Genomic DNA, 12,151 nt, shown 5'->3' on the forward strand with positions numbered 1-12,151 from the left:
AAATATGGCAAGTCATGTGGCAAGGCTCTAGAGAGAAAAGCTTGCCTCCCCTAGGAGGAGAACCAATTTACAGATTTCTGAGATCTTCCTTCATTACAGTGCAAAGACTCAAACAAGGAAGCAGTGGTGTGCTGATAACTATGAGGCGCGATGTACTGCAGGATGGGCTCTATATAGGGGAATGAGAGTAGAAACACTGCAAGATAAGGCTGTATACAGGTGACTGACAGGCGCTATATACTGCAGGAGGGGGGTCTGTGTACAAGGACTAAGATTAGTTGAACAGTGTTTGTTACTTGCTGCTGAGGGATTAGTGATGTGAAAATGAAAATATCGCTCTATTGATGTATATGGCAGAGGATTATCTTCTGCTAAATGCATCATTTGCAGTTTCAAAAAAAACTGATCAGTCAGAAGCAGGCAGCAAACAGCTCTGCGCTGCTGTTGTAGAGCAGTGAGATAGAGTTGAGCTCTGCAATAACCAGCTAATGATGTAAAACCACACTGCAGTTATACTGATGTAGGTGGCAGAAAATAAGACTGGTTAGCCAGGGTACTGTACAGGAGCAGAGAGTGTACAGAAGCATAAGGTAAAGTCTACATTTAGTTTAGCCTAATGATAACTCAGAAGTGGGGCTAGTTAAGTGAACACAGGAAAAGTGGAGGGGTCTGCAGCACTGAGAGAAAGCAGTTTTAGCAGTTAAGAACAGGACCGCCCATTTTACGATGTGACACTGGATGCATTGAGGGGCTGGTACAGTTTGAAAAAAAAAAACAAAGGGTACTAGAAATAAGCTCTCTTTTGGGCTTAGTCAGTATATTAACAAGTATGAATTCACTGTGCTTTGTGAAAAATAATACTATTCTGGTAATAACCTTTTAAAGAGCACAGCTCTGCTGTGCTCCACTCCATCCTGTGCTTCACAACGGTTATTTCATTCTTTGTTGTGAATGCACAGAAGGCAGAAGTTAAGCTGAGCTGAGCTTGATGACAGCTAACAGATCAATAATTGAAAACTGCAAGTTCTGATCTACAGATGTAACAGATCGTAAAATGTATAGTGCATCGGGACATACAGGACCCAGAGGCATAGGCTATGATTAGCTAACAATGCAAGTGCTGCTCTATAGATTATATATCTTCTGCTACATACATCTATAGACCAACACTTGCAGTAACTTTATGTTGGGATTTGATGACATATTGCAGACACTGCTTTGTTTAGAAAAAAAATATTGGCATTGTGCGAGTAACCCCTTAAGTGATGTCTGTGCCAAATCAGCAAAAAAGATGCAAGGTTTTAAACTAGGCACTATTGTTGAGCGAACATGCTTGGATAAAGTGTTACCGAGCATCTTTGGCTTGCTCAGATAATATGTTTGCGTCAGTAGACAGCCGCAACACATGCGGTGATTGCCTGTTTGTTAGGCCATCTACGCATGTCTTGTGGCCGTCATGCCGTCATGCAGCCGCAGGGACACAAACATATTATCCAAGCATGCCAAAGATACTAGGATAACACGTTATCGGAGCACATTCGCTCAACACTACTAGGAACCCATCTTTCAGGAAAAGCTGGGTGCCTAGTTTTCAGGATATATTACAAATATGTTAAAAAGCTCTGTCTGATGACTTATAAACACTACATTTTACATATAAATACTACGTATAAACCACCTATCAGAGCACTTTTCATCCAGTTGTTGAAGTTCCTTAGATGAACGATTCGGGACTGGTTGCGCTGTTTTAGTCCACACTCCTGGAGTTCATTGTAGTGTGCAGCAACTGCTGAGCTGTGACCTTCTGATGTTCGCTGTCCACAAAGAAAGGTAAAAAGAAAGATAAATATAAGGTTAAAATAATACAAAAACAGTTTACATAACTATATTACTAAGTCTTTATTAAGTCTGCTGTCATGGGAAAAAAAACAAAATGTGGCACTTATTTACAGTGGTATACCTTAGTGTATATTCAGATATAGCAGCAGGATATCGGACCACTAACACACAGTTTTTTGCCCTAATAGATCCCTACAGATTATATATGGTATACTGCACCAGTTTTCACTCCAAAGTAGGAATGATAGCCACTGCAGAGATCAAAATTATCAAGCACAAGACTTCGCTTTAGCCAAACTTTTGACATTTCTATGACAAGACGACTACTGTCAGCCAACAGGACCTCATGGACCATTTGGGTGAACAGCCACTACACAAAGAATAGAGCTGTGACGTTCCGGCCCAGTTGACTACCTACCTCTGGCCACAGCTAGGGCTGAGAAAAACTGATCAGTTGGGGTAATGGGTTTCACACTTGCACCAGACTCATAGTTGAATGAAAATACCTTATCCTGGAAACCCTCTTCATTTTTATTGATCATATATTTACATCTTGCCCGAATAGAGGACTTGAAGCATTCCAAAACATTATTGTCTGTCCATGGATAGAGTATATACACAGAAGTACATTAGCATTAACCCAACTGCTAAGTAATTTGAGGACAGCAATGATGTAGGGGCTGAGACACTGATTTCAGGGATGTGTTACTTATTAGGCGGTGTGCTGTTTCCCTACAATGAATGCTTTATCAACAGGAGATTATTATTGCCCAAACTAGTTCCCTTATGCCAAGTGGTACGACTCTGCCTCCCCCTGTGATAAGCAGCTCACAGTCAATAGACAATGATGTGGGAGGGGTTTCCTTTCTGAGCTCTGATACATCTAAAAACGCTGATTGTGTCACAAATGTTGCACCCAGCAAACGAAGTGATGCATCGTTGGATTCAGGGTCTCTTTTCCTGTTATGCTGCTCTCAGATGAGGTAGGAAAAAACTGGTGACAGATTCCCTTTAACTCAGCATATCTGTTGCATAAAATATGTAGCATTTCACAGTACCAGCATAACCAATGAGATTTCCGAAATTTAATGCACAAGCTCCTTTTTTTTAAGCACGGATTTGAACTCTGCTGTGTTTTTGCCAAAATGCAGCATGTCAATTCTTTCAGCATTTTAACAGCGCTTTTCACCCATCCAAATGAATGAGTGATAAACGCAAGCAAAAACACACGTAACAATATATTCAATTAAGTGTGGAACTTTTTCAAGCTTGAAAAAGTTCCACACTTAGAAGGAAACGTCGCCACTGTAACTACGTGTCAATAAGCCACAGAATTTCTACTGAACAATTGGAGTGCTGCCTTTATCTTCATTGCACATATCTGAGGTTTGGTTATGCCTCTTAGGCTCTGCACCCGCCATCTCTCTTAAAAGCTTGCTTGTGCTGCACAGATTGTATATATATCCATATATATCCTCTGGGGGGTATGAATGTGGTAAATTAAAGGGATTGTCCAATATGAATAACCTTTTCTCATAGACAAGAGTAGATACATACAATTCTCTTAGACGGCGGGTCCAAGGCATCAGACTTTCTCTTCTGCGAGGACACTAGTACACTTTCAGAATCCATTTCACGTGACTGAGGACCCTCAGAGCTGAAAACAAACAAGAAAGAAACCTCATTTTATTCTGTATACAAAAGATGATATAAGGAATCTATAGGAGGTAGGGGACAGCTGTTCACACTGGTAACATATGAATCCGTTGCTGTAATTACAAACCAGTGGGTTAAAAGTCCATTAAAAGCTAAACCCTCAACACCTGACGAGTTTCTGGCCTCGGACGCCGTTAATCATAGTATGCCAAAAAAGCGTCAGGTGCTGAGGTTTTTCACTCTAAAATAAGGAGTATGATTTGCATCAAATCCATCAAATGATTTGCACTTTCTTTGTACCTTTTTTAAAGTTATCTTTTGTTGTTTAGTTAATTTTCAGATTTTTACATCAATGTGGCGTTTCCAATTTTTTTTACACTGATTCATCAAATATGACTCTTTAAAAAATGGCAAGGTTTTTGCCCGAATGTACTCCAGTCCCCCCTTGGAGTGGTTGTTTTGTTAATCAGAAGTTTTTGCGCAAATTTTGTGGGACATGCAACTGTTCAATCTTTTTTATTTTTTGCTCCTTTGTGAAACTATTTTTGATTTGCACAAAATTCATGAACCAAGTAGACATTTTGAAGAATTTTGAGCAAAAAGCAGCAACGAATGCCACAAGACAAAAAAAATGAAATGTGCCTTCAAGAAAAGCACAAATGGTGAACTGAGGCCTAAGCTTACAAGTATATGAGAAATAGACACCTCCAAAAACCCTGAGAAAGCCCTTGAACTTTCAATATACAATAATTAGACTTTATTTGCACAAATGTGGAAAACTAAGAAATAAGTAATTCTAAGCTACGAAGACCGGGGCTTTACTCCGCACAGCTGGAAATTAGCAATTTTCTCATATAATCTTTACAGATAAGCTTGGATGTGGTACAATTATTTGCAAAGAAAGAAATCCACTGTTAAAATCTGCATGTGAATGAGATTTGTGGTTTAACCAACTGATTCATTACTCACAATTTGCAAGTTTTGAGGATTTTTACTTTTTATATAAAAAGATAGAAAAAAACACTTAATTGGGATTCAATATAAATACGGCCAAGTTCAGACAAGATGAGATATTTTTTTTGACTTGGATCTGAGGTCTGTGTGGAAAGTACTCCATGTGAAAAAGCACATAGGATAACACTGGGTCCATGTGCTGACCACTGTGGACACAGAACTTGGCCTATGACTGACCAAATTTAATCTACATATGCTGGAAAATAGGCAGCATATGCCAACTGAGTGCAGATTGCATGGCAATATATGCAGCTAATTTCAGGGTGAAATCTGCAATAAATCCATTACATTTTCAGAATGAAGTATGCAACTAAAAATTCACAACTCTGTTTTCACCACTGTGGATGAGCTTTGTGTGGAGGGACCATAATAGAAGACTAAGCCGCGATATTAACTGACCTTTTTTTTCCTGAAAAGAAGAAGGACATCACTGACTACGATGTGGCCCACCAAGGTTCTAGAATCTTTTTTTTAAAGGAAGGAAAAGTGCAGCGTGCAGAACTTTCTGTCCAGTTAAACGAAAAATGTGGCCCACCTTATAGTCAGGAGCTGGTCTGCTTCAAATTAGATCCATTGTGAAATGGATCCGTTTTCCACATGAATTATGTTCCGCTGCTCTTAAAACAGAAGCGAGAAAGGGAATTCTAAATGCAGGGGTGAACTGATCCTTATAGTGATCGTCATCAAATTGGAAATTAGCAAAAAGGTAGGAGTAATAACCCACCACTCAAACCAATGTTCTCACAGTGTACTAGACAATAGTATGGACTCTTAGATACTGGACAAATTGGTGGTTTATGAGTACATGTTTAATGATTATCTTGGGTGTACATAGCTATTAAGAAAAATCTATATGTCAGAGGGCTTTGGTTTGACACAGGGTTGTTGTATTGATCCTGTCCATCTACTCTCCCTCGGTTATAGAATCTAGCCAAAAATTTTGATCTCCATACTGTAGGGCTGTTTAAAAATTTTTTAATATTTTCACATTGGGGCGGTCCCTGAGTTAAATTACTGGTAGTTATCAGTCTGGCTTAGGGACTCGTTTCTATTTTATGAGTGGCATATTTTTATCATATTAGCATTAAAAGTTATGTTTTAAGATTTTCACATTCTTTGCTGTCTATGATCGTCGTCAAATACAATATTTATACTAAAGATTAACCCGGTACGACAGTGAAATAACAAGAGGGCAAATATACATAGGATATAATGAAAGAAAGGAATCATAGAATCATAGAATGGTAGAGTTGGAAGGGACCTCCTGGGTCATCTGGTCCAACCCCCTGCTCAAAGCAGGATTCACTAGATCATCTCAGACAGATGTCTGTCCAGCCTCTGTTTGAAGACGTCCATTGAAGGAGAACTCACCACCTCTCGTGGCAGCCTGTTCCACTCATTAATCACCCTAACTGTCAAAAAGTTTTTTCTAATATCTAATCTGTGTCTCCTCCCATTTAGTTTCATCCCATTGCTTCTAGTCTTTCCTTGTGCAAATGAGAATAAAGATGATCCTTCTACAATGTGACAGCCCTTGACATATTTGTAGACAGCTATTAAGTCTCCTCTCAGTCTTCTTTTTTGCAAGCTAAACATTCCCAAATCCTGCAACCGTTCCTCATAGGACATGGTTTGCAGACCAGTCACCATTCTGGTCGCTCTTCTCTGAACTTGCTCCAGTTTGTCTATGTCTTTTTTAAAATGTGGTGCCCAAAACTGTACACAGTATTCCAGATGAGGTCTGACCAAAGAGGAGTAAAGACCGATAATGACTTCACGTGATCTAGACTGTATGCTTCTGTTAATACATCCCAGAATTGTATTTGCCTTTTTTGCTGCTGCATCACACTGTTGACTCATGTTCAGTCTATGATCTATTAGTATACCTAAGTCTTTTTCACATGTACTGTTGCTTAGCTCTATTCCTCCCATTCTGTATATGCTTTTTTCATTTTTATTGCCCAGATGTAGTACTTTGCATTTTTCCCTGTTAAAAACCATTCTGTTGGTTGCTGCCCACTGCTCCAGTTTATTTAGGTCTTTTTGAATCCTCTCTCTCTCTTCTCTAGTATTAGCTATCCCTCCTAGCTTTGTGTCATCAGCAAATTTAATCAGTTTACCCTCAATTCCTTCATCTAAATCATTGATAAAGATGTTGAACAATACAGGTCCCAGGACGGAGCCCTGTGGTACCCCACTTGAGACATTCATCCAGCTGGATGTGAAGCCATTTACAACCAACCTTTGAGTCCGATCACTAAGCCAGTTATGAATCCACCTAACAGTTGCCTGGTCCATTGCATACTTGGTCATTTTTTCAATAAGGATGATGTGAGATACTTTGTCAAATGCTTTGCTGAAGTCAAGATATACTATATCTACAGCATTTCCCTGATCCACCCAGTCAGTGATTCTGTCATAGAAGGAAATTAAGTTAGTCTGACATGACTTGTTAGTTACAAACCCATGCTGACTCTGGTTAATCACTTCATTCTTATCCATGTACTTACATACATGTTGTTTAATAATTTGTTCAAAGATCTTTCCTGGTATAGAAGTCAGACTCACCGGCCTATAGTTCCCTGGGTCCACCTTCTTCCCCTTTTTGAAGATAGGAACAACATTTGCTCTTCTCCAGTCTTCTGGGACTTCTCCTGTTCTCCAAGAATTTTCAAAGATTATGGAGAGTGGTTCTAAAATTTCTTCTACAATCTCCTTCAGTACTCTGGGGTGTAATTCATCTGGACCTGGAGACTTGAACTCATTTATGTTAGCTAAATATTCCCTCACAATCTCTCTGTTTACTGATAACTTGGATTCCTCTATTCCTTTAAAAGGACAGTGAAGATCAGTTGATGTTACATTTTCTTTCTGAGAGAAAACAGATGCAAAATAGGAATTAAAAAGTTCGGCCTTCTCAACATCCTCTCTTACCATTTCTCCATTTTCATCCTGTAAAAATCCTATAGCATCTTTGACTTTTCTTTTACTTTTGACATACCCCCAAAATCCTTTTTTATTGCTTTTGACATCTCTTGCAAGCCTTAATTCATTGTCAGCTTTAGCTAACCTGATACGTGCCCTACAGGATCTGCAGACTGCATTATAATCTTCTTTAGATATGCCTCCCTCTTTCCATTTAATAAACATTTCTTTCTTTCTTTTTAGCATGTGTTTAAGTTCTGTGTTCATCCATCCTGGTTTCCTTAAATGCTTCCCATTTTTCCTACTTTTCGGGATTGTTAACGATTGTGCTTTGAGAATCTCATTTTTAAATATTTCCCATCCTTCCTGGACATTTTTGTCCTTAAGGACATCCAGCCATTGGATCCCTCCTATTCTCTTTCTGAGTCTCTTAAAATCTGCCTTTCTAAAATCTAACCTTGAAGTTTGAGTCTTCACATGTCTTCCTCCTCTAGTTATCCAAAATTCTATAATAGCATGATCGCTGCCTCCTAGGGTCCCAGCCACCTTTACCTCCTCAACCATTTCCTCCCTGTTTATAAGAATTAGATCCAAAGTAGCAGATCCCCTTGTTTTCTCCCCTACCTTTTGGAAGATAAAGTTGTCAGCAAGAGAGGATAAGAATTTGCTTGACCTGTTAGTTTTACTTGAGAGAGATTCCCAACAAATGTCTGGATAGTTGAAATCTCCCATGACCACTACGTCATATTTTTTGGAGAACTTGGTCATTTGATACATAAAGAGTTCATCCATATCTTCAGCTTGCCCAGGTGGCCTGTAGTAAATGCCTACAATGGTGTCCTTTCCGTTGTTCTCTCCTTGTATTCTTACCCAAACAGTTTCCACAGAACTCCCAGTCTCTGAAGCTTCAATCTCTGTGCAGATATACGCTTTTCTAACATACAATGCAACACCTCCTCCTCGTTTATCAAGTCTGTTTCTTGCAAATAAGTTGTATCCTTTTAGCCTTTTATTCCAATCATGTGTATCGTCCCACCAAGTTTCAGTGATTCCAATGACATCATATTCCTTTTCCTGCATTAGTAGTTCCAATTCTCCTTGTTTGTTGCCCATGCTTTGTGCATTTGTATAAAAACATTTTAGTTTGTGATTGGTTTCTCTTCCTCCCATATTTTTATTATTTCGATTTTTTTGTCTTTGTTCTTCTTTTCCACTTCCAGTAGCAGAGATCTCAATAGTATTTGTCAGCTGTATGGCTTTTTCTGGCCTTTTGCTTCCCTTCCCACATTGTTCTAGTTTAAAGCTCTTCTGATGAGTGTAGCAAGGCGACTTCCAAATACATGTTTTCCAGTCTTCGTAAGGTGCACCCCATCTCTAGCAAGTAGTCCATCGTATAGGTAATTCATTCCGTGATCCAGAAATCCAAATCCTTGTTGACGGCACCATCGACGTAGCCAGTTGTTCACCTGTAGAATCTTATTCCACCTCATTGTTCCATGGCCATCCACTGGGAGGATGGATGAGAAAACCACCTGCGCTCCCAATTCTTTCACTTTCTTGCCTAAGTCTTCAAAGTCACTGCAGATGGTTTCCAGGTCCTTTCTTGCGGTGTCATTTGTCCCCACATGTATTAGCAGGAATGGGTAGTGATCTGTAGGTCTGAAGAGTCTTGATATCCTGTCAGACACATCTTTAATTTTTGCTCCTGGAAGACAGCACATTTCTCTTGAGGTTATGTCTGGTCTGCAGATAGCGGCCTCTGTTCCTCTTAACAGGGAATCCCCCATGACCACCACTCTCCGTTTTTTCTTCACAACATTCTTCTTTCTCCATCCAGGAGGATTCTGAGGGCTTACAAGGTTATTCATTGCTGGTAAAGTCTTATCTTGCTGTATTTCTTCATGGTTCTCCTGTGTGAGAGCCTGGTACTGGTTCCTGAGCAGTATGGGTGCTGACTGCCTCTCGATCCTCCTGCTTCTGTGGGTCACATGCTTCCATTCCTCTGTTTCGTCAGGTGCAGTTCGAATTTCTTCTCTTTCTGAATCATGAAGAGATAATTCTGCTCTGTCTAAGAACTCTTCACCTTCCTTAATGATTTTCAAGGTAGTTAACCTCTCTTCTAGATTTCGCAACTTTTCCTCCAACAGGGACACAAGCTTGCATTTCTGGCATGTGAAGTCTGGCTTTTCCACTGGCAAGTCTGTGAACATGTAGCAGGATATGCAGCTCACCAAATGGCTCCTGGACTCTTCCATGTTCTTATTGTTAATGTTCTGAAAACAGTGAAAAAAGCTTAAAAAAAAAGCTTCAAAAAGCTTCAAAATGCGCGCGCCTGTAGGCGCGCGGTTTACCGATGTCCTCTTTTCAGCTCCAACAGCCAAAATCTAGTGTTCTTTGAGCTCGCGGAGACTCTTCACTTACCCCAAAATGCAGTGGGAATATGCAAATTATCTCCTCAGGACTCCTCCCCTGGTTTACCGATGTCCTCTTTTCAGCTCCAACAGCCAAAATCCAGTGTTCTTTGAGCTCGCGGAGACTCTTCACTTACCCCAAAATGCAGTGGGAATATGCAAATTATCTCCTCAGGACTCCTCCCCTGGTTTACCGATGTCCTCTTTTCAGCTCCAACAGCCAAAATCTAGTGTTCTTTGAGCTCGCGGAGACTCTTCACTTACCCCAAAATGCAGTGGGAATATGCAAATTATCTCCTCAGGACTCCTCCCCTGGTTTACCGATGTCCTCTTTTCAGCTCCAACAGCCAAAATCCAGTGTTCTTTGAGCTCGCGGAGAACCTTCACTTACCCCAAAATGCAGTGGGAATATGCAAATTATCTCCTCAGGACTCCTCCCCTGGTTTACCGATGTCCTCTTTTCAGCTCCAACAGCCAAAATCCAGTGTTCTTTGAGCTCGCGGAGACTCTTCACTTACCCCAAAATGCAGTGGGAATATGCAAATTATCTCCTCAGGACTCCTCCCCTGGTTTACCGATGTCCTCTTTTCAGCTCCAACAGCCAAAATCCAGTGTTCTTTGAGCTCGCGGAGACTCTTCACTTACCCCAAAATGCAGTGGGAATATGCAAATTATCTCCTCAGGACTCCTCCCCTGGAGATCACAAAGCAATCAGGGTTAAATCAGAGAAAAATATTGATCCCCCCTTTTAGACTAAAAGTGGTCAGACATCTTGGCTCATTTCCTTTACAACAATTCTTTTTGATCCTCTCATACGTGTACGCTTCGCTGAGCTTTTCATGGGAATCTGTTAGATTTATACTGCCTGAATCATGAATCGGAGGCCTGGCTGCGCCATTACAGCTCCGTATATTTTTCTACGAAAAGCTCCGACACTTCAGAGAAAATAGAGCTTTAAGATTCGGTTGGGGACCATAAGGAGAGACCAGACTAATCCAATTACATCCTGGGCGCTTCTACCAGCACTGTAGATGACAGACGGGTTTCTCCCTATGTACATACATGGGAGACCTGTCGATCACTTGGGGCAGGAAGGGTCCGGCCGGGGGCCACACCAGACTAGTCTCGTCTCTGAAACCCCAACTGCTGCCAGACAACTCTGGTGGGGCAGTATCTCACATAATGTGCGATCAGACATACTGATTGGAGAAATCAATCGTTTACAGTAGCAACTTAAAGGGTTATTCCATGACTGACAAAAGGATAATGTGCTGATTGCTGGGGTCTGACTGCTGGGACCCCCAGCCATCCCAAGGTTTGTACTCTACAGCACCACCTTGACCACTGCTGCTTCACCATCTCTGGGGATGAAAATGATTCCTCGGATTTTGTAGTTATTACCAGTGGGGGCGGCAGCAGCACCTACAGATCTGCTGGGAGAGGCTGGCAGACCATTGGTGTACCCTGTGCAGCCGCATAGTGGCCCAGGGGAAGGGGGCCACAACTATCTCCGAAGCAGGTGGTACTGGGCATTATGATGAGCTATGGCACTGCACAGGGGCCCAGGTGAAGGGGGCCACAGCTATCTCCGAAGCAGGTGGCACTGGGCATTATGATGAGCTATAGGACTGCACAGGGGCCCAGGAGGTAAGGGGGCCACAACTATCTCCGAATCAGGTGGTACTGGGCATTATGATGAGCTATGAGACTGCACAGGGGCCCAGGGGGTAAGGGGGCCACAACTATCTCCGAAGCAGGTGGCACTGCACAGGGCCCCAGGAGGTAAGGGGGCCACAATTATCTCCGAAGCAGTTGGTACTGGGCATTATGATGAGCTATGGCACTGCACAGGTGCCCAGGAGGTAAGGGGGCCACAACTATCTCCGAAGCAGGTGGTACTGGGCATTATGATGAGCTATGAGACTGCACAGGGGCCCACGAGGTAAGGGGGCCACAACTATCTCTGAAGCAGGTGGCACTGGGCATTATGATGAGCTATGAGACTGCACAGGGGCCCACGAGGTAAGGGGGCCACAACTATCTCTGAAGCAGGTGGCACTGCACAGGGGCCCAGGAGGTAAGGGGGCCACAATTATCTCCGAAGCAGGTGGTACTGGGCATTATGATGAGCTATGGCACTGCACAGGGGCCCAGGAGGTAAGGGGGCCACAACTATCTCCGAGGCAGGTGGTACTGGGCATTATGATGAGCTATGAGACTGCACAGGGGCCCAGGGGGTAAGGGGGCCACAACTATCTCCGAGGCAGGTGGTACTGGGCATTATGATGAGCTATGAGACTGCACAG

The 12,151-nt window shown here is 41.9% G+C and overlaps 1 protein-coding gene across 1 annotated transcript in view; it reads right to left on the bottom strand.

Moving 5' to 3' along the window:
* RNMT (RNA guanine-7 methyltransferase) overlaps nucleotides 1–12,151 on the bottom strand; it is a 63,634-nt gene that overhangs the window by 49,319 nt on the left and 2,164 nt on the right. The window contains exons 2-3 of the mRNA XM_073678974.1: nucleotides 3,397–3,496; nucleotides 1,679–1,814 (exon numbers count right to left, since the gene is read on the bottom strand). Coding sequence (XP_073535075.1) covers nucleotides 1,679–1,814; nucleotides 3,397–3,471 — 211 coding nt within the window. The 5' untranslated portion in view covers nucleotides 3,472–3,496. The remainder of the gene's footprint in view (nucleotides 1–1,678; nucleotides 1,815–3,396; nucleotides 3,497–12,151) is intronic.

Source organism: Phyllobates terribilis, unplaced genomic scaffold, assembly GCF_046119375.1.
Source record: "Phyllobates terribilis strain yellow unplaced genomic scaffold, ASM4611937v1 Scaffold_4__5_contigs__length_816908805, whole genome shotgun sequence".
Classification (NCBI taxonomy): Eukaryota; Metazoa; Chordata; class Amphibia; order Anura; family Dendrobatidae; genus Phyllobates; species Phyllobates terribilis.